At 39.6% G+C, this 25,335-nt stretch overlaps 2 protein-coding genes across 4 annotated transcripts in view; one reads left to right on the forward strand and one right to left on the reverse strand.

Moving 5' to 3' along the window:
* The window catches only part of INPP5F (inositol polyphosphate-5-phosphatase F), a 62,056-nt gene extending 60,492 nt beyond the window's left edge, over window positions 1–1,564 (forward strand). For both annotated transcript variants that reach the window (XM_079793357.1, XM_079793358.1), the window contains one exon: window positions 292–1,564. In XM_079793357.1, coding sequence (XP_079649483.1) covers window positions 292–1,444 — 1,153 coding nt within the window. In that variant the 3' untranslated portion in view covers window positions 1,445–1,564. The remainder of the gene's footprint in view (window positions 1–291) is intronic.
* Window positions 1,565–1,705: 141 nt separating this feature from the next.
* The window catches only part of MCMBP (minichromosome maintenance complex binding protein), a 32,510-nt gene continuing 8,880 nt past the window's right edge, over window positions 1,706–25,335 (reverse strand). The window contains exons 2-16 of one of the 2 annotated variants that reach the window (XM_079793362.1): window positions 24,827–24,912; window positions 23,640–23,780; window positions 23,488–23,529; window positions 21,225–21,326; window positions 19,464–19,608; window positions 16,435–16,586; window positions 14,517–14,617; window positions 13,863–14,035; window positions 13,227–13,350; window positions 11,599–11,716; window positions 10,325–10,490; window positions 9,065–9,198; window positions 8,028–8,192; window positions 4,667–4,755; window positions 1,706–4,331 (exon numbers count right to left, since the gene is read on the reverse strand). In XM_079793362.1, the coding sequence (XP_079649488.1) occupies window positions 4,205–4,331; window positions 4,667–4,755; window positions 8,028–8,192; window positions 9,065–9,198; window positions 10,325–10,490; window positions 11,599–11,716; window positions 13,227–13,350; window positions 13,863–14,035; window positions 14,517–14,617; window positions 16,435–16,586; window positions 19,464–19,608; window positions 21,225–21,326; window positions 23,488–23,529; window positions 23,640–23,780; window positions 24,827–24,912 (1,865 nt within the window). In that variant the 3' untranslated portion in view covers window positions 1,706–4,204. Of the gene's footprint in view, window positions 4,332–4,666; window positions 4,756–8,027; window positions 8,193–9,064; window positions 9,199–10,324; window positions 10,491–11,598; window positions 11,717–13,226; window positions 13,351–13,856; window positions 14,036–14,516; window positions 14,618–16,434; window positions 16,587–19,463; window positions 19,609–21,224; window positions 21,327–23,487; window positions 23,530–23,639; window positions 23,781–24,826; window positions 24,913–25,335 lie in introns of both variants that reach the window. The other variant, XM_079793361.1, reaches the window with a different exon arrangement.

Consider the following 25,335-nt stretch of genomic DNA (forward strand, 5'->3'; position numbering starts at 1 on the left):
ACTACAAGCTGAAATGACAGTATTTTGTATATATTGGGTATAAGTAAAATACTATTAAAATTCATTTCACATTTTTAACATGGCTATTTTCAATGACATCTACAGCTTGTATATTTTCTATTGGACATCCTGTTTTAGTGTCAACTCCAAGGGGTTATCTTAGTTTATCAATTAGCAATGCACTGTTTTTAAGAAATGGGGTCCAATTTAAATAGAATTTTTACTTACTTTAGTAATTGGAAATGGTATGTTGAATTACATGGGAAATTAATTTTTCTCTCTTCTTTGTAGGAAGAGCAGTAAGCCTCATGAAGACATAATTGGCATCAGATCTCAAAACCAAGGCTCTCTGGCCCAGGGAAAAAAATTTTTAATGAGCAAATTTTCATCTCTAAATCAAAAAGTGAAACAGACCAGATCCAATGTAAATATTGGCAATTTACGAAGGCTAGGAAACTTTGCAAAACCTGAAATGAAAGTTAATTTTCTAAAACCAAACTTAAAAGTAAATCTTTGGAAATCAGATAGCAGTCTTGAAACCATGGAAAACACAGGTGTGATGGATAATACAGTCCAGGCAGAGTCTGATGGGGAAATGTCTTCAGATAATGACTCCTACCACTCTGATGAATTCCTTACAAATGCCAAGTCTGATGAGGACAGGCAGCTAACTCGTTCTTTGGAGAACGTGGGGCCAATAGACTATGTTCTTCCTAGTTGTGGCATTATTGCTTCAGCACCTCGGTTAGGCAGATCCCAGTCTATTAGCAGCACTGATGTTAGCATTCATGCTCCTACAGATATTACTATTGCTGCTCATGGAAGTGAGTTTGGAAAAGGCTGTGAGTCTCCTTTAAAAAAAAGTCCTTCTGCTGATAATATACACATATTGGCTGGCTTTGCCAAGCCTATGGATATTTACTGCCACCGATTTGTACAAGATGCACAAAACAAAATGACCCAACTGTCGGAAACCAGACTTCTTTCTCAGCAGGCTAGTGAGGAAGGAAATCAAACCACCGATCAAGTTTCCAATGAAGAAACCCAATCTGAATCAACGGAACACATACCTTCTCGACCATCTCAGTTAGACGTGTGCTTTTCGGCAGCAGGCCAACAGTTTTTGTCTGTCGAACCAGTGCATTCGGTTGTATCTCAGAAGACCCCCGGCTCTGGACCCAGCATGCTGGAACTTGAGTCAGGGCTTCATGTAACGCCTTCTCCTTCAGAGAGCAGCAGCAGAGCAGTCTCTCCCTTCGCAAAGATCCGGAGCTCGGTGGTCCAGGTGGCCAGTATCACCCAAGCCGGGCTAACCCAGGGGATAAGCTTTGCGGTGGCCAAGGTTCAGAAGAGCCCTGCGGAGCCTGACGTGGTTAACGAGGTCCAGCAAAGTGACCTTAAGAGCATGTTTACACAGTGCCAGACACGAATAATTCAGATTTAGTTTAGCCACATCCTGTGGCTTTTACTTAACCAAAAAGAAAAGGGTTTCACATATGAGGCTATTTTAACCTGCACTGACTCTGAATTTAGGGATCATAAATTCCGTTTACTGGGAAAGTTTTTAAAAGAATATGAACTTGAGCAGATTTCCAAATTTGAGAGTCAGGACAACAGAGGTGCATCATCCTAGAATGTGTAGACCTGAGTAGTAAACACTACAGAGCTGTTTGTCTCTTTGAATGTAATTCAGGGATAGATTACTTTGGGGTATAATAACCTGAACCTTTTTTGTGTGAAGTAAACACATAAAGGACGGTCATGGATACATTGAGGGGGTTAGCATTTTTTAAAATTTAATTTTTCTCAGTACATTTCTGTGTATTACCTCTGCAAGGTAAATACATTTACTTTTTAGTGACTTTAAAAGTGTTACTAATATGGAGAAGCATTTTACTATAAAAAACTTGGTTTTGTTTTGATGGCTTAACCATTCCCTATGAAGAACTGAGGGTTACTGGCATAGTTAAGAAATGTATGCCCTTTTGATCTTAATTTTCCTGCCACTCTGTACACCCCATAGTCTAGGAGCATTAAGATATGTCAGTAATAAAACCTGAGACATCAGATCTAAATACCAGCACCTATTAATTTTGGCGTTTTCAGGTAAGTTGGTAATTGAAAAAAAGTCATTTTAGTTTTTTGTAGGGAGCATTCCTTAACATCTTGTGTAGACTATTGAAACCGAAGCACAATTGTGCTAAAATTGGTTTTATGACCATAACCCTGGCCACATGGGAACTCTTCTATAAGCCCATACATTAAGAAAGTTATTCCAAACAAAATCTGGTTTGTCTGGTATCTTTAGAGCCTTACTCTGTTGACGTGATTCTCAGCTAAACATTAAGTCTGTTGTAACTTTGCTAAGTATTTCCACTTTTGTTATTTATTAGTGGTGTATTTTTGTGTGTGTGTGTGAAGTGTCAAATCGTGTGACTATTTAAAAAATAAAATACCATTATAATTTAAAATGACAATGTATGAGAATTCCTTGAATACCATTTTATGGGTAAGTTTTCTGGTGATCCCAATAGAGTTAAAATCACGTTAGATTGACAACTTTACTGTCCACGTGTACAGCAGGGAGGGAAGGGTTTCTGAAGCACAGGGTTCTCTCTCCTACCTGCTCAGTAGGACTGGAGTCTGAGGACACAGCATCTCCTCCACGCAGGGCACATGGGAAGAGCTGCAGTTCTCTGAAAGAGGGTTTTCCTTTCAAGGGAACTTCTCTGCAAGACCAAGCCACTTAGGACTTGTCTTTGATAAACTACAATTCACACTGGCACAAGAAACACACGGTAACTAATCTACTCTTGAATTTTATTACCATAAACCCAGGTGAGGTTTCATTTCTAAAAGTTTAAGGATGGTCTAGTCTACCAGTTATAAAAATGAAAACCATTTAGAATACTAAATATACACTGGTAATTTACATTAGTTTATAAAAATAGATGTGAGTTTAGGAAAAGTTAAAACAACTAATTTTCATTTCAGTTTGCTAGGCATAATAAATTCCTTGATTTTTAAGGCTGACCCTGTTGCCTTGGCTAACAATGTCAATTTAGACCTGGGGGTGGAATTTAAGGAATCATTTAACTGAACCATTAATGTTTCCAACTAGGTAAATCACTGGCTAAAAATAATTATATATAACCACAGCTTAAGTGATGTTCTAACCTCTCCAAACATTCTGGGAGCCACAATTACACTATGAACAATTATGTTAGAACTGTAACTGGTCTGGGGAAAGCCTACTTAGTTTTATCATGGTGTTCTGGACTAGCAGATAATGTCAATCTAATAAAGTTCAAAAAGAATTAACCTTTTTTCCAAAGACCTTTCTTAAAAAATAACTATTTTACTCTCCTCATATTTGGGCAAAACAACTTAGTAGGGTAGAATTTCCTTAAGTGAGTGCCATAAACAGTGGTTCCCAAATGTACTGGGGTGAAATGAGAAAAATAAGGACAATGGAGTATTTTTTCAAAAAGCTACATTTATTCCATTTAAAGGACTATCTTGTTCTAAGACTGTCCTCATGAAAAAAAAAAAGTAATAATACAGTGATTTGATCTTTCAGATAACTTTGCATCCTTGTCCATCCCAAAATGTTGGGAAATATTACTGGTCCATGAACTCTAAAAGTATGGGAACCACTGCCACATTAAAGACTATTTTTTGCAGATTAACAACTGTTCAATAGAAAAAAAAAGCTTCTGTGGTCAAATGTTAGGGAAATCATGTGAAATTCTGCAGTATCATTTCCCAAACATCTGATCACTAAACACATTCAGATCCACTGTTAATTGAAAAGATGTAAAAAACCTTAAGTGAACAATTCCTGAATGGAACTGCAACGATTTTCATATGAACAGAGTTTGGCCTATAACTTAGCTTCAGCTAAGGAAATGGTATAAGCAGCAACATTATCTTATCAATATTAAACTTTTAATATCAAATACATCTTTTTACATTGTTACTAATTTATATAATTATAAAACAAACTCCAAAAGCTCCATAAAATCAGTAAGGTAAAAGCCCTTACTGAATATTATATAAACTTCAGATGTTACCAGGCTTGATTTCAGGAAAAGTCCTTGGTTTTTAATATAAAGTATCTACAAAACAATGGTATAAATGATACTTGCATTTTGCAATAATGTGGCTGTAATTTGCCCATTACTCTTCAATACGTATCAGATGTTTAAAGTTCATTTCCATTCACACACTTCTGCTGCTGAAGCCTAGTTCTTCTCAAAGACTCGAGCTGCTTTGCTCTTAGCCATCGTTCTCTTGACAGTGTTGTCTGACCAGCACTGAGAGACAGAAACCTGGTTTGAGATAAGAAACAAATTTAAGTCTAGACCTAGGAATAGGAGACAAGATCTGTGGTAGGACCACAAAGAAGTCAAGAACCAAGTCAGACTTCTACAAAGGAATCCTTTAAGTCACATTTGGGGGATGACTCACTCTGAGAAGCATGCCTGGTTCCACTGAAGTGATCACTGGCCAAATGCAATTTCACTTCAATGAGCCACTTCACAAGGGTTTTTTTAAAAGGAAAAAGTTCATTTCTGTTTTTAAAAGTCTACCTCAGTTATTACTAAATAAATTAGGGGCTTTATTCATAGCTTATGTTAAGCAATTATGGACAAGTACTACTCACCGAGCGACAATGAGCAGCTGGTGGAGATCGTCAGCCGTGATGCTCTGAGGATCATTCTTGCGCATTTCCACAAAGTCGTCTTCAACTGCCTTTATCAAAAGAGGAAATGACATTTGCATTTAATTGGGAAAAGGAAACTAACATGGTCCCTTGACTGGTGTAAAAATGAAGTCAGCCCTGCTTTTTAGACAAATGAGATAACATGGATGAAAGGACTGAGAACCAAACTTATAACGTCCCTGATGCAAGTATTCCAAATAAGATCAGGCAAACATGCCTGTAAACACAGGGAAGATGATGTCAGTAAAAATGGCAGAGCAAGGACCTCAGAAAATTCTCTCCATTAAACGGAATAAGAACTCTAGTAGAAATGATCAAAATCTGCTTCATCAAAATTCTGGAAATTAGCCAGAGGCTTGCAGCAGCCTGAGGAGCATTAAGAAAGGCAGTAAGAACACTGAGCTGAGGAATCTTAACTTGCTGTTCCCCATCCTCACCCCACCTCCCAGGCAGCCCTGAGGATGTCCTGCCTGGTGACCACTGCAGAGGGCAGTGGGCTGGAAGCCTTCCAAAGCACCCCTCGGAAAGAAGGGTCCTCATTTGACTGGTGGTTCCCGGAAGAACCCATTTGTAAGGTTGTCTTTAACCTGATGTGGGGCTTGCCCAGTGTGAACAGCCTCTTCTCCCAGGGCATTTAAAAAAAGTCACAAGCAATTATTGACCATCTTGGCTGCTGCAGGCACTGGCTAACCAAATTCCTTAAAAGGAAAAACAGGGAATGAGATGTCCACATGTGTGTGTGTGTGAGCTATATAAATCAATTCCTAAGAATTTAGGAGGTCACATGCTTGCACCGGTCTGTGTGCATGCTCAGATCTGAGCAGGCCCTAAGCTCTCACCTGGGAATAACCTTGAGTCTCCATGCAAGCAGAAAGTGAAGGAAAGAGAGATAGGGCAGTTGTAATCTGCATGGCTGGGTGTTGAAGGCTTGCCCCAGCATGGATACAGGACTCAGATTGGGAGACATATTGCTAACAGGTATCTAAGGAAATTAAATTTCTATCCAATCACTGAGTGACCACTAAGCTAAGAGAGCAGACTTCAGTGCCCACATACAACCAAGAACACGAACTATAGAATTCAGAAAGTCATTATATAACAACAAACCCTAGAGAGGGGGGGAAATCTGTCAGCAGAGTTGCCACATCATATTATTTAAAACTAGAGGCCCAGTGCACCAATTCGTGCATGGGTGGGGTCCGGGTGGCATGGGGAGTGGGTGGGAGGGGGACGGGGAGGGGCCACAGGAGGTTGGCTGGCCAGCCCCACCCCCATCGGGCCGGCAGGCCACAGTGCATGTCATAGTGACCAGTTGTTCCGGTCACTTGGCTTTTATATATATAGATATCTGGTTTTCAACACAAAAATTAGGAGACATACAAGAAACAAGAATGTACAACTCCATTCATTGGACAAAAAGAAAACAGAAATTGTCCTTGAAGAAACTCAAATATTGGACTTACTAGACAAAAAGTTGAAACCAGCCATTTTATATATATACAAAGAACTACAGAAAACCACATATAAATAAGAGAAAACATGAGAATGATGTCTTGCTAAATAGAAAATATCGATAGAAATTACTTTGAAAAACAAAGAGAGCTCAGCCCTAGCCTCTTTGGCTCAGTGGATAGAGCATTGACTACCTGCAGATTGACTACCTGCTGACTACCTGCAGGTCCCAGGTTCAATTCTGGTCAAGGGCATGTACCTCAGTTGCAGGCTCTTCCCCTGCCTGGGCCCTGGTCAGGGCGCATGCAGGAGGCAACTAATTGATGTGTTTCTCTCACATCAATATTTCTCTGTCTTTCTCTCTCACTAAAAATCAATGGAAAAATAGCCTCAGGTGAGGATTAAAAAAAAAACAACACAAAAAAACAGAGCCCAGCCAGTGTTGCTCAGTGGTTAAGCATTGACCTATGAATCAGGACATGGTTCGATTCCTGGTCAGGTCACATGCCTGGACTGCGGGCACAATCTCTAGTGCGGGGGCATGCAGGAGGCAGCCAATCAATGATTCTCTCTCATCGATGTTTCTGTTTTTCCCTTTTCCTTCCTCTCTGCAATCAATAAAAAAATATTTTTTAAAAAAGCAAATAGAAATTCTGAAGTTGAAAAACATAACAAATTAAAAATTAACTAGAAACTCAACAGCAAATTTGAGCAGGCAGAAAAAGACTCAGCAAACTTGCAGTTAGGACAACTGAGATTATGCAGTCTGTGGAATGGCAAGCAAAAAGAATGAGGAACTATGAACAGAGCCTGAGACTTGTGGGGCACTGTTAAGGGCGCCAACATTCATACAGAGGAGTACCAGAGGGAAGGAAAGAAAAGGGGGAAGAAAGTAATTTAAAGAAGCAATGGTCTCATAATTTACCAAATTTCCCGAAAACTTTCCCAAAATGTGCATTAATCTGCACATCCAAGATGCTCACCTCCAAGAGGGGAAACTCAGAGTCCCACCTAGACACATCACAATTAAAATGTCAAAAGCCAAAGAGAGAAACTTGAAAGAACAAGAGGAAAATGACTCGTGTACAAAGGATCCTCTCATCAGAAATGATGAAGGCCACAAGTTGGAGGACATATTGCTTTTTAAATAACCCAAAAGGGTTGAAAGTCTACAAATCAAGAATTCTATATCCAGCAAAAACCAGTCTTCAAAAATGAAGGAGAAATAAAGACATTTCCAGATAAGCAAAAAACGTAGAGAGAATTTGTCATAAGCTGATCTGCCCTATAAGATATATTAAAGAGTTCTTCAAGCTGAAAAAAACAACACTGAAAAGTAACTCGAATGCACATAAAGATCAATGGTCAAGGGAACTATACAAGTAAATATACAAAGCAGTATAACTGACTTTTTCCCCCTCTGATTTAAAGACAACTGTATAGAGCAATAATTATGAATGTCGATGGGCATACAGTGTATAAAGATGTAATCTGTATGATAATAAAGCACAAAGGGAGAAAATGAAATTGTAAAGAAGCAAAGTTTTTGGTTACTACTGTGAGTAAATTGGCATTAATCTCCAAATGATGGTTACAGTTAAGAGTTAAGATGTTAATTGTAGCTCCCAGGGCAACTGCTAAGAAAAAAAAATTATAAAAGACATGGAAATTAAAATTGTATACTAGAAATAACTATTTCAAACAAAAGACAGTATTAGACAAACAAAAAAAAGACATAAGACATAGAAAACAAGTGGCAAAATTACCTTATCAGTAAATACAATGAATGTAAATTGATTCAGTACTCTAATTCAACACAGGAAAATCCTTTATTTTATCCCAAACATACCTTGGTTATTTCGTCAGAGATGCTATAATCCAGGAACCTCAAAAGGGTCAGATAAATGCGGAATTTGTTTAGCACAGAAGGCAGCACTGCTGAGAGAAGGCTGTTCATGTACTCCTCCATGTTCGGTGGAATTAGCTGTGGCTGTAAGTGGATCTGGCAATCTGCCTAAAGAGAAATAGTGCACAGTATTTTCCAAGTTCTTAAATTAATCTAAAATTTCAGAATGGATGCATCATCTCTACCAGCCCCTAAGAGAATTAAAAATACTATTTATTATTGGGGGGGTGGTCACTTTTTAACATTAATTTATATACACTATATCTACCTCAACAATAATTACAAAAGTTGGCCTTTTCTTGGTTACTTATGTTTCCTCACCAGTATCAGCAAACACCTAAGCCAGCCAGCCAGCCTCTGAAAAGCAGCTAATTAAAATGTTTCAGATGTTTTCTTAACCATGGAATATGTATTCCATATCTTAAATCACACTTTCCCACGGAAAACTTACCAAGGGCCATTTCATCCTCATTCACAGGTAGTTTTCTCATAAATCACAAGTGAACGCTATAATACAGAGAAACTTGATGCCCTTTGAATAGCCTATTTCCCATTAGTAAGAGCTCTGTCAGTCACACTGATGGTTTACCAGAGCATTTCACCATCCAGCAAAAAAATAATTATCAGATGGATTAGGAACACTTTAAAAGGAACTCTAAAATAATTTCTCACATAAGATTGGCAGAAATCAATGGGAGGCAGGAAGAACAAAGGTGTGGATATGAATCAGGCAAGTTATTGACAGCTTCTACTTTCTATACCAACAGCTTTTTTCGCTTGTCTTGTGATTTGCTGATAACTGATTCTTCGTAGATCTAAGGTTTTCATCCCAAGGCAGAAACAAAATAATTCCCTTATTAGTAATCAGCAGCTACAATTTTGAAACAAGTTTAACTTAGTAATACGCAGTAACCAAGACAAAAAATATATAAATATATTTCCAACATAACCTCCCTCCCTTTAAAAATGACTCATCGTACGGGTAGAAGTGATCTCCCCTCCGAAGTAATCAAAACATTAATATTGCAAGGGAATTCCATCTGGTGGTAACTGAAATCATAATCCACCTTCTGCCAAGTTATTAGGTTGCTCAGGGCCGTCACATTATGAACACCTAGAAAAGCAGGAAAATAATTTTTCAGTCATTTGATTTTAATCACCTAAACAAATTAGTTTTACTGACACTGACTATAAGACATGATGTTTCTTCTACTGCTTTAAAACAGTATATAAGGCACTGTCCAATTTACTAAGCTAAGTGTTCATTAGGTAATACTTCCCACATGGTATCTGATACCTAACATCTGGTATGCAATTAGGCAAAAAATAGGTTCCCAATTAAGTATGATTACTTTCTAGGTGGTGTGTTCAAGAGGGCTAAAATTATATGGTAGGACTGAAATTATATTTATCCATAGAGATACGGTTACGGAACTTTATTGATTTGCTACCATCTACTTTTGCCGTATGTGTATCTAGTCAACATTGTTTCTAATTCTACCTTTTCCTCTTGAACTTATCACCAGCATCATGTCATTTGAGCACAGGTAAAGCTATCTGCTTCCTTATCATTTTATTTTTATTTTTAAAAAGACATTTCTTTTTTTATGTTATTTATTTTTAGCGAGAGAGGAAGGGAGAGGGGTAAATAGAAACATCGATGAGAGAGGAACATCATCAATTGGCTGCCTCCTGCATGCCATTATTGGAGACTGAACCCACAACCTGAGCATGTGCCCTGACAGGGGATCAATCCAGTGACCTCTTGGTTCCTGGGCCGAAGCTCAAACACACCAGCCGGGCCCTTGTCATTTTATAATGCTCTCTAACTGGGCTTAGTGCAAACCATCTGATCTACTAAACTTTTTATTTTTTCAGAGATGCTTTAAAATAAAAAATTTAAACTTCATATTGGGCAGTAAGTTTTATTACATCTTTTCTACACTTTTTTTTTAAAGATAATATATGACTAGAGGCAAAACCTTTTTATCTTTAAAGCTATTCACTAATTGTTTTATCATTGTTAATTTGGTCTAAACTGTAAATTTTCATATAATTATAACAACACATAGTTGATGTACACAATTTATACTATATGCTTTAATTAAATTCATATGGCAAGGCTTTACCTTAAATATTTCCGAAATGTGAATCTGTTCACAGTTATTCTTTTAAGAAGTCACTACCAGATCTGGCTTTGACAGGAGTTACAAATGGAAGGGAAACACCCACGTACGTACCTGGGGTGTCAAGCTGGCCTTGCTCCAGGAGAGTTTCATCGATTACAAGGGAAGTGTTGCTGGGTAGCTGGAGGAGCCCACTGACCAAGCGATTGGCTGTATAGTCTTTGTGGGGAATGAATTTCAAATGGTTCATGTTCTCTATAGTCATCTGTAGACGAAAAGACTGCAGAGAGAAATTTTTTAATGAGCAAGGAACTAAGTTTCCTGTTTTAAGAAAACATATATTTGGAGTTAAACACTGTGTTTATATAGAAAGAACCTATTAACGCCCAAGAGGAATCTTACGGTTTCTTGAGCTCTTTTAAGCAAAAACAATAATCTATTTCCTAAATAAGAATTTCACTGACTCTGAGCTGCTTTATTCTCAATTGTCTTGCTCAGTATTCTTGAAGATTCTTATTTTACCAGAGAACCAAAAACAAATATCCAGCAGCTTAAGTGCACAGGGCAACACAACGGAAATAAAATGCTTCTTTACTCATCAAGATGGGGAGATGCACTCCCTGAATCTAAATCATATCCCTTCACACCCTCCAGATTCTCAAACTGTTTCAAAAAAACCAAGAGCAGGGCACACTGAGCTGTGCTAGGTGCTGGGTCTCATTCCTCACTCCACCCGGCTACACCCGCCTCCTCACCCATCTCTCAGAGCCCACCACTGCAACGCCCTCTGCACCCTGCTCTGCACTCCAATCTGCTCTTCTCTCTCCCTCGCCTGAACAGCAGGACTGGGGGGGGGGGGGGGGGAGGGGGTTGCGGGAGAAGGGTGTTGAGGAAGAGATAAAGTATATTTTCAAAATGGAGAGGATTTTTGTACTTTGGCTTTGTTGAAGTCAGAGAAAATGAGGGAGGGAGGCCACATTATAGACACCAGCAAACCACTGCTGAAGAGCAGCATCTTGTCAAAACAAAAGATGGCTGTGAGCCCAAAGATGGCCCAGCTCCACATGAGCACGTTCCTCAGACTCAGCCTGCTGTGAAACAGGTATTAAAGAGGCAAGTGTTCAGAGGCACACAAAGCATACCAAATTCCACAAGCACATTGGCCTCAACTGAGTACAATTTTGAGAGAGTAACTGCAATTGGGCTCAGTTACATTTCTAGAAATTGCTGCTAAGGCAACAAAAGTGAATGGTTAGGGGCGAGTACATTTTAAGTTATAGAGCCTGGCAGGCTTTGCTTCCTTGTAAAGACATCTATTAAACCTCAAAGGTCAATAGTTGGGCTGACTGTGTGCACAGATCTGTAATATGTGTTTATAATGATCTTACTGCTGGAACAAGATGTTGGATAATTCGATACAAGTGTTCTGTGAAGGTGCTATTCCGTGGGCAGCCACTCAGGTTAACTGTAAATTTCCCTAGTGGAAGAACGTCTCTTCTTGTATATCTAGAAAGAAAAAAAAAAGATATTAACAATAAGATACTCAGCTGATTTCCATCAAAAAGCAAACATGGGAAAATTAGCTTATAGTATCACTGAAGATAGATTACTCTGAAGTTATTTTATTTATCAGAGTAACAGCCATAAAAATAACAGCTAATACTTACATGAGTGCTGATTATGTGCCAGGGACTGTTCTGAGTGCTTAAATGCTTTCTCATTTAATCCCCAAACACTCTGAAGTAGGTACTATTACCTTTGTTTAACAGATGAGAAAGTTTGGTAACATGACCAAGTGTACATAGCCAGGAAGTAGAAGAGCTAGGATTTGAACACAGCTGGTTGGTTCCAGAGTCTGTGCTTGCAACCATTACATATCACTGTGTCAAATTCTATTCGAGCAAAGACTTACAGCACAAAGATGTTTACTGTAGTGTAGTTCAGAATAGAGAAAAAACAGGAAAACCTAACATTTAGGGAAACAGTGCAACTGTCTACAATGAAATATTGTACAGCCATTAAAAAGTTCATCAAGAAATAAATAATGGCCCTGGCCGATTTTGCTCAAGTGGTTAAGAGCATCGTTGGCCCATAGACTGAAGGGTCAAGGGTTTGGTTCCCAGTCATGGGCACATACCTGGGTTCAGGTTTGATCCCCGCCCAAGTTGGGGCGTGTGCAGGAGGCAACCAATTGATGTGTCTCTCTCACATCAATGTTTCTCTCCCTCCCTCCTTTCCTCTCTCCCTCCCCTCCAATCTCTCTAAAAAAAATCAATGAAAAAAAATTCTCAAAAAAAGAATTACGATGGAATAATGTTTAATAGATATTAAATGATAAAAGCAAGGTATGGATCTCTGTTTAGATTATAACTGAGTTCTATGCAGAAATATAAATGTAAACAAAAATAATGACAAGAACACATACCAAAATGTGTTAATAACTGAGATGATCTCTAAATGGTGAGATTATAGATTATTTCTATTTCCTCTTTATGCTCTTGGAGCTGGTTGAAGGCACACATATCACTTTTGAAACCAGAAAACAAAGAACGATAGCGACGTGAAAGCAGGGGGTGCTCACACCCAACCTAAGTTAGATGTGCACACACAGACCTCGCTGACGGTTAGAGAATTAAGAATGCAAAAAGGATAAGACAGCTCATTTTACTCATCAGTCAGGTCCTTGATCTGATACTAGAGGCTCAATGCATGAAATTCGTGCAAGGGGCTTGCCCCTTGCAGCCTCATCCAGACGGTTGTTCTGCTGTTCAGTCTAATTAGCATATTAGCTCTTTATTATATAGGATTGGCCCTTGAATTTAAAGAGAACATCAAAATGCTCAAGGTGAAACTGAGAAGAGATGGAAAAAGGACTTGGTCATTAATTTGGTCTAACACTCATTACACTGACAAATAAAAACCACTTAATGATGAAATCCTCAGAAACCTTCCTGCTCTTTCCCCCTTTCAACAAAGCACCAACTCTCGCCATCCCCACCAGGAATATAGCACTTACACTGTAGAGATGAGATGTAATATAAGGTATTCAGCAGCCAAACTATCTCCCAAAAGGGCATGCGTGAGGAACCCAAGCAATTCTGCTCTGACTGGAGACAATTCGGACATGAAGCTTGAAACAACTGGAGAAGGAAAGGAGACCTGATTTAGAATGAACACACCAGTTCCTCTCGAGTGTTTCAGGTTAAAAAGACAACTGCGGAACAAAACCACTACCAGTCAGTATACTTGTCAAGACTTCAATGAAGAGAATTAACCTAAAGCAGTGATGGCGAACCTATGACATGCGTGTCAGCACTGACACGTGTAGCCATTTCTGATGACACGCGGCCGCTTCAGCGGCCGCATGCCAAGGATGAAACATTTGCTGCTCCTGAGGATGAAACATTTGCGAAATAATGTTTTTTTCCTCAAAGTGACACACTACCCGAGTTATGCTCAGTTTTTTGGCGAAGTTTGACATACCAAGCTCAAAAGGTTGCCCATCACTGACCTAAAGGATAATGGGGTAAGAACCAGTGGCCATTCTGACGAACAGAACCTGACTCGGTGCCCCCACGAGCACACATCACAGGCAGCTCCCCACACACACCGGGACATCACCGGGTCACGCAGCGCTGGCACTTACACTTACAGGTTTTGCTCTCCTCTTTGTTAAGGGAGGCCGGCAACAATGGGTTGATGTGTTGCAACTTCTGGGCTAAAACCACATGAATTCTTGGCACCAGCGAGGCAGGAGGACTGTGCACTCGCTGTTCTTCGGCTGTGTCTGTGCATTCCATCGGATCCAGGAGTGACGCAGCGTCCCTGCAGAGAGGGACACGCTTCAACTCACAGACACGCCAGTTACAGAGATGTAACAATAACGTACATCTCTGGGAAAAAATGAAAATTCAAGCCAAGAACAGTTCTACCTGCACATCTTAAAAAACAAACAAACAAACAAACAAAAACGGAAAATGGCTCCCTCTTCGTTACCTCATGCATTTCAGGCTGGGTGGGTCATGTTATGATACAACGTACTCATTCCTTTCTCCAAGAAGAGTAATGTTTGTACTTAGTATGCTGTCACCTGACTCAATGGGATATAGTTTGTCTACTCACTAGGTCATTTCAAAACACAGACTTTCTTGCGCTACCAGCTGGAACATCAAATGTCATAGAAGGTCTCAGAAACCTGGGTCTTTTTCTCAAAAGCCATCAGGTATCTATTAGTCAGTGTGTGGAAAATTCATTCTACTCTATCCTGTTAATTTTTAGTCATAAAAATAAAATAAAAAAGACTCACCTTTCATCATTGTTCAGTATACTCAGCACAGGATCCACAGAGAGGATGCCATATAACTCAAGAACATCATTTACTTTGAAACAATCCCCATCTTCATAGATCTAATAAGAGGCAACATGACATCGTGTTGTTAGGACTAAACACCAACAAAGCAAAAGATATTAGTCTTGAAATAAATACTATCATAACTTTAGAGAGAGTGGAACAACCACTTTTCTTCACAAATTGAGACCAAGAGAGGTAAGTGCTTGCCTGAAGTCATTCTTCTAGTTAGCAAGTAAGTTAATTAAAATGGAGGAACCTTGACTCCCTGACCAACATGTTTTCAACATAGCACACTACAAAGGAGAGGCTTTCCCCAAAGGATGGTTATCGACTAAAACCAGAAACATGCATAATCTCAATATCTATTGCCCATATAAAGAAGGGGACACAAAAAAACAGGGTTAAGAGGTTAACGAAAACTTAAATTGGCCATGAGGTCTTTCCCTATAAAAAAAAAAAAAACTTTCAAAGTTGTACCCCATGATGGTCTTTAATAACTGTCAAAGCCCCCTATTGGTGAAACCCAATATAAGTATGGCAGGAAAAATACTGCGATTCTGGTCCTCATGTTATAGAAGTGTCATTAAAGTTAAAACCACAACAAATAAAAATGGATTCTCATTGATCATTTCTAAAACTTATATCACTTGTTCACTTATCAGGATTTAAAAAGGGGGATAAGCAAGATAAGGAAACTATTAAAATAAATTTCTTCTATTTTAAATGCAAATGAGAAATGGATTTTGGTAAGAGAAGAGTGGTAAAAATAGTATTAGAAAGTTAGAAATAATAGAGGAAGGGAATAGACATGAATTAAAATATTGTTCCACTTCTGTGACTGAAATATTCTTTTTTTAAAATATATCTTTATTGGTTTTAGAGAGAGGGGAAAGGAGAGAGATAAAAACATAGATGAGAAACATCAATCGGCTACCTCCTGCACGCCCCCTACTGGGAATTGAGCCTGCAACCTAGGCATGTGCCCTGACCAGGAATTGAACTGGTAACCTCTTGGTTCATGGGTCAATACTCAACCACTGAGCTGCGCTGGCCAGACTGAAATATTCTTTAAGAATGCTGTGGCAGACAGAAAGATGGACCTCCTGAAGATGTCCACATCCTAATCCCTGAAGTCTGTGAATATGTTATTTTTATAAGCAGAAGTGACTGGCATAAATGAAGGACCTGGAGATGGGGAAATTATCCTGGATTATCTGGGTGGACCCAATTTGATCACACTGTCCCTTTAAGTTGGAGAATCTTTCCTACCTACGGTCAGATATGACAATGAAAAAATGGTCAGCTCTAGCTGGTTTGGCTCAGTGGATAGAGCGTTGGCCTGCAGACCGAAGCGTCCCGGGTTCGATTCTGGTAAAGGGCACATACCTTGGTTGCAGGGTCCTCCCCAGCCCGGGCTCTGGTCGGGGCTCATGCAGGAGGCACCAATTGATGTGTTTCTCTCACATCCATATATATTTCTCTCTTCCACTCTTTCTAAAAATCAATGGAAAAATATCCTCGGGTATTACTTAAAAAAAAAAAAAAGGAAAAATGGTCAGAGAGATGCGTTGTTGCTGGCCATGAAGATGGAAGGGACCACAAACCAAGAAGGTGGGCACCTGATGAAACAGTCAAAGGCAACAAACAAACCAGAGCCTCCCCGGGAACCTCCAGAAGGAAACGCAGCCCCACGGACACAGATTTACTCCAGGAAGGCCCATGCCGGACTGCGGATCTAAAAGCCTGGGTACATTGTGCTCTTCTAAGCCACCAAGTTTGTGACAGGAAACTGACACAAACGCTAAGAATTTTCCACGTTAATTTCTGAGACACAGAACATGTCTATGTCCATGTCCGGTCTGTGAAAGCTCACCTTCACAAGGCACGCAGGGCCCTTCTCTCCTGGCAGGGGGAAGTTCAGGTCAAAAGGAGAAGAGAGGTTCAGGGAGCTCAGCTGTTGTCCAGTAGAAGCTTCAGTTTCTAGACGTTTTGGCTCGCCACACCCCTGAAGACCGCCAACACTCCCTAAGTCAAAGGGAAGCAAGCATTGCACTCACGTCATTTCTAGGGCCTCCTGCAGATAGAGTCCTCCTCAGGAGCATTTCAAGTTTGATATAAAGGATGCTTCTGAGCTCACAAACCTGTTAGTTTTTAAGGAAATAACACATACCAGCAAAGCCCTTTCCCTGACTTATAAGTAGAACAAAGATTATTATGATCTGGAAAATATAGTCATTGTTTCTCCTACAATAAAATGGCAACAAATTCCCGCCATCAAATTCCAGTGTAAGTATTTTAAAAAGTTAATATTTAAGATGGTTTCTTTGACATCTCTGACCTAAGGCATATATGGCCTCTGACAATAGAACCATCCTGGTAGAACAGCTTCCTACTTCTAAGCAGAATAAAACCAGAGCAATAAACTCACTCACCAAGCAGTTATTAATATCCACTATGTACCAGGAATCATACTAGTGATTGGGGATACAAAGATGATTAAAAGATGGCCTCTAGCCTGGAAATAATCAGTTTAGGGCTGATAACTAATTAGAATCAATATATAGCCTGCCATACCACAGGATACTGCTCAGCAATAAAAAGAAATAAACTGCTGACACACAACAGTTTGGATGGATCTCAAGGGGATGTTGCTGAATGAAAAATGTTGATCCACAAAGTTTACATACTGTAAGATTCTATTTATATAACATTCCTGAAATGACAAAATTACAGAGATGGAGAATAGATTAGTGGTTACCAGGGGTTAAGGACTTGGGGATGGAGAGCAGAGGCAGGAGAGAGGTGGGCATGCTTATAAAAGGGCAATATGAAAAGTCAAGTAATGACGTGTCCCATATCTTAACTGTAGTGGTGGGCACATGAATCTACCCGTGTGATGAAATTGCAAAGAACTGAATATGCACACACAGATGCCTGTAAAGAATGTGAATTCTGAACAAGGTCAATGGATTGTATCAATGCCCACTTCCTGGTCATGATATTCTACTATAATTATACAAGGTGTTACCACTGGGGGAAATGAGTCAAGATCTCTCTGTATATTTCTCACAACTGCTTGTGAATCCACACTTACCTCAGAAAAAGTTTAAAACTATTTATAGGCTAAAGGATTGCCTAGAAACCAGTAAGTTAAACTTTACATAAATAATGTACTCAAATAAAAAACTAAAAGCCCGGCAGTATGACATTCAATCAGACAAGAAACAGATGTGAGAACCAATTGCTTAAATGAAAAGCATTACCAAAGACCTGGATTTTACCATTTATTGCTATGATACACCACTAATTTCAATAAACATTTGGGGTAGGTGGAGAAAAAGAATACTACATTTATATATATTTACTGTAAAACATTACAATTTTAAAGACATTAAAATATTCCTTAGCATTAAGGAAAGAGTAATATGAACTTATCCTATACTAGGGGCCCAGTGCACGAAATTTGTGCACTGGGGAGGGGTCCCTCAGCCCAGCCTGCCCCCTCTCACAGACTGGGAGCCCTCAGGGGATGTCCTGATGGGGCGCGGGCCTAAGCCACAGTCTGGCCTCCCTTTGTGGGAGGTGACCGGCTGATCAGGCGAAGGCACCAGCCCCATCACCCCGCTGCAGCCGCCGCCAAGGTATTTTCATCAACATGGACTCCAGTCCCTTCACATGAAAAAATTATAACTTTCTTTAGGCATTTTCAAGATGTGTCTTTCATAGGATATGACATTTCTTTGTTTTTCTTTTTATCCTCATCTGAAGATATGTTTCCACTGATTTTTTCCCCCTTCCCTCCAATCCCAGGCTCGACCCCTGCCCAAGCCTAAAGCCTCCACCACAGGGTTTAGGCTTGGGAAGGGGGACCCCCAGCACCTCTGATCCTAGGCTCGGCCCTTACCAAGCCTAAAGCCTCCACCCCAGGCTTTAGAAGGGGTCCCCCCCCCTCTCCCCCGGCACCTCCAATCACAGGCTTGGCCCCTTCCCAAGGCCTAAAGCCTCCACCCCTAGCTTTAGGCTTGGGAAGGGGGACCCCTTGCCCCTCCGATCGCAGGCTCAGCCCCTTTCCCCCCCCGCTGCCCCTCCTATGGCCGGCTGGGAGTGACCTGGGTGCCGAGGAGGTTCCCGGGACCCAGGTATGTATGCAAATTAACTGCCATCTTTGTTGGGTTAATTTGCATACTCACTGATTGGCTGTAGGCGTAGCGGAGGCACAGTCAATTTACATGTTTCTCTATTATTAGGTAAGATAATAAAAGGGTAATATGCAAATTGACCGAACAGCAGGACAACTGGTCTCTATGATGTACACTGACCACCAGGGGGCAGACGCTCAATGCAGGAGCTGGTAGTCAGTGCGCTCCTGGTGCTCAGCCAGAAGCCGGGCTCACAGCTGGCAAGCACAGCAGCGGTGGTGGGAGCCTCTCCCGCCTCTGAGGCTGTACTAAGGATGTCCGACTGTCCCGAGGGCTCCCAGACTATGAGAGGGCACAGGCCCGGCTGAGGGACACACACCCTCCCCTCCCCCTGCATGTACAAATTTTGTGCACCGGGACTCTAGTAAAATAGAATAATATATGGTTAAATGAAATTCATTAGTAACTTTTTGTTTATAAACTGACTCATATTTGCCCTCTTGACCCAATCTTACAGAGATCAATTAACTAAATTTGTTTTCCCTCCTCTCTCTTTAATGTGTCCTCTAATTAAAGGTGCTGAAGAAAAATAACTGAACATAAAAGGAGAAATAAAGACAAACTTATCTACCTGGCATAATAAAGAAATTCACCATGCATAAAAACTACCATTGGTGAAATCAATAATGATATACCAATTCTGACATTCTCTCATGCCTTTAGAAAATTTTCAACTTTTTGTCTCCTTGTGAGCATACACTACCTGTTTGTTTGGCACCCGCATGCTGCTCTTTCTGTTTATTAGGCTGCAGGTCCATGTCTTCATCATCTTCGTAACTCCTCTTGTGACGACTGGGAGTGTAAGATGTTGAAGGACTGACTCGAGCTTGGTTTGCATTAATATAGGCGTTAAACAAAAGGTTAAGAAAAAGACCACTATGTACTGTGGATTATCCTAAGTTATGTTAATTACGTGACAAATAAAAGATTGCTAATTTGGCAATTTGCTCAAAATAAAAATGTGTTTTTTTTAAAAGGCTGGACATTCAAATTTGGTCATGAGAGGCTAATATTAAGCTTAATTTATGCCCCCTACCTACCACTGCTGTAAAAAACTGTAAAACTGGACAAAAGACATGAAGCAGCTATTTCTCTTTTTTGTTTGTTTTGTTAATCCTCACTCCGCCGAGGACATTTTCCAATGATTTTTTTTAGAGAGAGTGGAAGGGAGGGGAAAAGATGGAGAGAGAGAGAGAGAAACATCGATGTGAGAGAGACACAGCAATTGGTTGTCTCCCACACATGCCCCAATCAGGGCTGGGGATCGAGTCTATAACCAAGGTACATGGCCTTGACTGGAATCGAAGCTGGACCCTTCGAATGCGGGCTGATGCTCTATCTACTGAGACAAACTGGTTAGGGTCTGTTGTCAATCATTAGACAACAGGGGGCATAAGGTTATGATCCACGAATGAGTAATATACTGGGTGAACTCCACTTTATCCCCATCTCCCTCTAGGGGGCATTTTCTAAATCGCAACAAAAAAGAAGTGGAGACCCATCTCTTGCTGGGTAGAGACCACACAGAACATAGTTCAGGGCTACCAGAGCAACTAAGATTTGCAGACTGGTACTGGAGGGGAAGGAGTTCCCCTGCAGAAGACAGAAGACCCAGAAATCTGTGCAGGTTCCATTTAGGTCCTTGGCGGAGTATAAAAGGGTGGACGCACAAGGCAAGATTCCTTGAGGTCTAGCAAAGAACAGCTGCTGGTTGGCTAGGAGCTAAATGGAGGTTCTGGAAGTTGCACAACACTTAGAACTGGACCCTACTGAACATCCCGGGCACTTAGGTGAGACCCAGAAATAGCACATGGCATGAGTAAGAACTATGTCCCATACAGCAAGGCTACTCCAAACTCACCTTAACGAATCTCAAAACCAAGCTTTGACATTCAAGAACAGGCATGAGGAAGCTATGGTGAAAAAGCAGGACAGTGGTTGCAAGGAAGGGGAGTGGTGATTAGAAAAGCAGAAGGGAACTTCCTGGCACAAGTTCTTCACTTTGGGGCATAAATCACTGACGTGTACTCTTGAAGCCTATGCATTTCAGTGTATATAAACTATGCCTAAAAAACATTACTAACTAAAACTTTAAATAAGAAAATAAAACGAGATGAAGTTTCCACAATCTCCTCTCAAAAGAACCAATGTATTATTTTCCCTTAAGAAAATTAGAATTAGTTGTAATTTAAAACTTTTTTACTTAATTATCATGTGCTCTTTTTTTTCTTCAATATATTTAAATCTACCTTAACCTTTTAACAGTATTTCACTATAGGAATATACCAATTTTGTCATTTCTCAGGGATGAATACTTAGATTGCTTTACAGGGTTTTTTGGTTTTTTTTTCCAGTTAGCTTCACTGGGATAAAAAGACTAAGTTTTTAAAAACTCAATCTAAATTATGGTCTTTTCAATTAAAATAATCAAGGACCATAATAAGAAAGTTCAGATAAAGGATATTTCTTTTACCCACACAGATTCCCCAGGCACTGGAACACAATAGAAATTCTGTCTTTCCAAAGTGGTAGTTCGTGGAGAGTTTAAATCAACTTCTTGCTGAGGCTGTGATGTACACAAAAGTATTTTTTAAAAATTATTAAGAAAAACAAAACAATTTTTAATTTAGCAACCACATTTTTATGCTATTTACTATAAAACCAGAGTAATTATTTCACATTGAGTTAACTGAATTAACAAGCAGCTAACTAAATCCAAACTATCATTTTTTAAAAGAAAACTGACATAAAAATAATTTTGCGAGCAATAATCAATACCTTCCCTCAAATCAAAATACACAGCACCCTGTATGTTACAAAATTAAATCCTTTTAATAAACAGGATGCTTTTTTTTTAAGACAAAGCACATGGTAACCCTACTGTCTCTTTCATAGAAAATATATCAGAATCAGCCTATATTAAAGGAATTTAATGAAATATTCATTACGAGGTAGCTCTGAGATGCGATCCAAGACTCAGCTATTATTCCCTAAAAAAAAATGCATATTCTCTATTTCATATATGCTTAGAAAGTGCTAAAGGACCCAATATGTAACATTTTAAAATTACTTTAATAAACACATAATTTTATAGTACAAAAAATCCTCTTAAAATAAAGATGTATATTTAATTTTGTAGAGGGGAAAAAAGAGGATCCAAAAGACATGAGGTTTGAGCCTGAGATAATCTGTATAAGCAGGGTTTTCTGTTTCTTTCTTTCCAGGCCTGAAGTCCCCTTTTCCTGGTGTGGTGCTTTTACGTATGCGCTTTAGCCACACGGTACGAAGTATCTTTGCCTTTGGTAGTGTCACAGATGGACATTCACATCTGTTTTATTTTCCTATTCCCAGGTACTAAGATGACTGAGCTGTAGTAAGACTGCATTTCTGGGTACCAGAAAAAGTTATGTATTAAAACATTAGCCTCAGATGAGAGTTAGGGCTCCGAAATCAAGAGATGCAGTAAGCATTTAAAATCGATTTGTCAGACTTGGAAACACTCTAAAAGAAAACTACCCTGGGAGACCTGAAGGTCATCATGTGTAAGATTTAAAAAATTCATCTTTCATGAGTCCATTTCTCTAAATAATTGTAGGAAGTTAAATTTTTGCTTAATAAAATCTTTTCAGCAACCTTCTAAATTAGGGTTGTTCTTCTGTCCAGATTGGGCCAATGAACCAGAACACTTTATTCAATGAGGAAGAACTTCTGTGAATGAATGGGCTGGGATTAGGCTTTATAAACCAATCTCTTGAGGCTGGAGTAAGCAAAGTCAGACTCCCAGCGTGAAAAAAGCCCTAAAAAACCTGACTTAAAAGGATGGTCTGCAAGGCAGAGAATTAGACCCAGGAACTCCACCGAGGTCCCACCTTCCTCCTGAGGCCCTGCCTTCGCTCCTGCCTCCTCCATCCCCACCTGTGACACTTGTTTTCTTTCCCAAAATTTACAAATGCTGCTGTGATTCAATAGGACCACAGGAAAAACACAGAAAGAGCAAATTTGGGGACATTTGGGGTTGATGTATCTGTTTTGAAATGCTGATAATCTTTTCCTACTATTAAACTAGAAATAAATTTTAAGCTGTCCCCAGTTATAATGCCAGGTATGTGGAACAGGTTTCTTTCTGACACTGAATTTAAGTATGCATGCTGCCCATGATCAGAAAAGCAGTTGTTTAAAATGGAGATATACTGTGTTCCACTGTAACTGCTTTATAGCAAGTTTCTACCTCAAGACTGCCCCTTCCGCAACTGTAACTGTGCCTGGATTCTGCCTTCCGACCCTTCCCACCACTCACACGTCAGAGAGCGTCCAGTGCTTCCTTTCATCAAAGAAGGCTTAAGTTTACTAAAAACTGTGTTCCTTCTAGGAAAAGAGAGCAGAACTTGATCCAATTTAACGAAGCAAGTGTTAAGCCCTGGCCATGGTTAATCTTCCACTTTCATTTTTAAAAGAATTTATCACAACCTGTAATTTTTTTAACCAAGTACATAGATACTAGGGAAAGAAACAAATTAGTTTTGTCATTTATAACATTCCACGTTCTAAGAGATTTTTAGAAGACCAAAAATATAACAGAGAAAAAAAGAGCAAAAGCATTCCACATGACTTTTTAGAATTTATTTATACACAAGATAAATTTAAGATAAACCAAAAGAAAGCAATGAATTCACTACTTAGGAAAAAATTCTTATTAAAAATGTTTTATAGATCTTAAAAATACATACCCCACATTCTGCTATATCTCTGTATTTTCCAAAATGAAGGACCTATGACCCAAACAAAGGATAACACTATTATAGCAATACATTTAATTCAAAAATACCATAAAAAACACTAATTATAAACAGAAAGTTCCACGATAAAAAGCCATACATACACGTGCTTTTGTGTTTCGGTTCACGGTTTCATAAACTCCCATGTAAAACTCAGGGTCAAACATATCCTGAATCATGCAGCGAAACTTCACAAAACTGTTAGGTTTCAAATAATGAAGGGGAACCTCATTCAATGATGGTACCTTACGGGAAAATGAACATGTCAATACGGTAGTCTGTCTACACAACATCAAGCTCAAATACACACACAGACTTTATATCCAGACCCAAACCGCAACACAGGCACAAAAATCAGCCCCAATAGAAAGCCAATATTCTCAATACCTTATCAACATAACAGCTGGACAAAAGTACCTCCGAGCTCTTCCAACTTTGTGTAATGGCATTGGACTACAATGTAAAAATAAATGCTTTTCCTTCTGAACACTTTTCAAGTAGCAGAAAGGCATTTGTCTTATTGAGCTCTTCTTTTAAGACTAGCACATGCTGCTCTGTCTGGTGAGGCTCAGTTTGGAGATCATTATCTGCACACCAAAGGTGTGCAGGTTCAATCCCCAGTCAGGGCGCATGTGTGAGGCACCTGACTGATGTTTCTCTTTCACATTGATGTTTTTTTCTCTCTCTCCCTCTCCCTCTCTCTCTTTCCCCCTTCCTCTCTCTAAAAAGCAATACATTTTTTTTTTTAGCCCTGACTGGTTTGGCTCAGTGGATAGAGCGTCGGCCTGCAGACTAAAGGGTCCCAGGTTTGATTCCGGTCAAGGACATGTACCTTGGTTGCGGGCACATCCCCAGTATGGGGTGTGCAGGAGGCAGCTGAAAGATGTTTCTCTCTCATCAATGTTTCTAACTCTCTATCCCTCTCCCTTCCTCTCTGTAAAAAAATAAAAAATATATATATCAAAAAAAGTTTTTAAAGACTAGTACATGCCAATTTTTAAAAATAAATAATAATCAAAGCTCACAACTACCAATTTTTTTTGTCTTAGAAAGTAACATGGTCAGTTACTGCCATCTAGAGGCACCAATACAGAAACATTTAATTGCCTGATTTTAAATTTAAGTTGTAAAAGAGACCAATATCTTTTAATATATATGTACTTAAAGCACTTAAGCAGAAGGCAGTACACATTAATTTATATATTTTAAAATTATATATGGATAACAACTCTACTGAGAGAAACTGGACATCAGCCCCACCCTCTTCCCCCACAAAGAGCAATAAACTTACCCATTTAGGAGCATTATTTTCTTTCAGCTTTTCCTTAAAATATTCAATTACTTTCTTCTCCCAGTCAGGATTAACTCCATTTTGGGCTGAAAGACAAATATACTTTTCAAAGGTCAAGCTACACTACACAGTAATAGACTGTTCAGGTAAGCGACACGTTCAAGACAAGAAGCTGCCCACCGCAGGCTGGCTGCTACACCAGGGCGGGCCGACCTCCTGCAGGTTCTCAGGGGCCAAGGCCTGGCTGAGAACACCCACAGAAAGAGGGGGGCACCCAGACAAAGCAGCACCTCAAGCATCCTTGGTACAGCACACTGCTCTCTGAAAACATTTCTCTACAGACTGAAATGAAGAGCTGAGGTTGTTGCTATTGTTCTTAATATTCTATTTTGGAATAAATGTTCCAAAAGGACGCATGACTAGTACAAAGAACACCTGTATCTTTGCTTCGTTTGCTTTATAATTTGCTTTCTCATGTTCACTTTTCTGACCCATTTGAGATTAAGTCA

The sequence above is a fragment of the Cnephaeus nilssonii genome (genome assembly GCF_951640355.1).
Source record: "Cnephaeus nilssonii genome assembly, chromosome: 16".
Taxonomy (NCBI): domain Eukaryota; kingdom Metazoa; phylum Chordata; class Mammalia; order Chiroptera; family Vespertilionidae; genus Cnephaeus; species Cnephaeus nilssonii.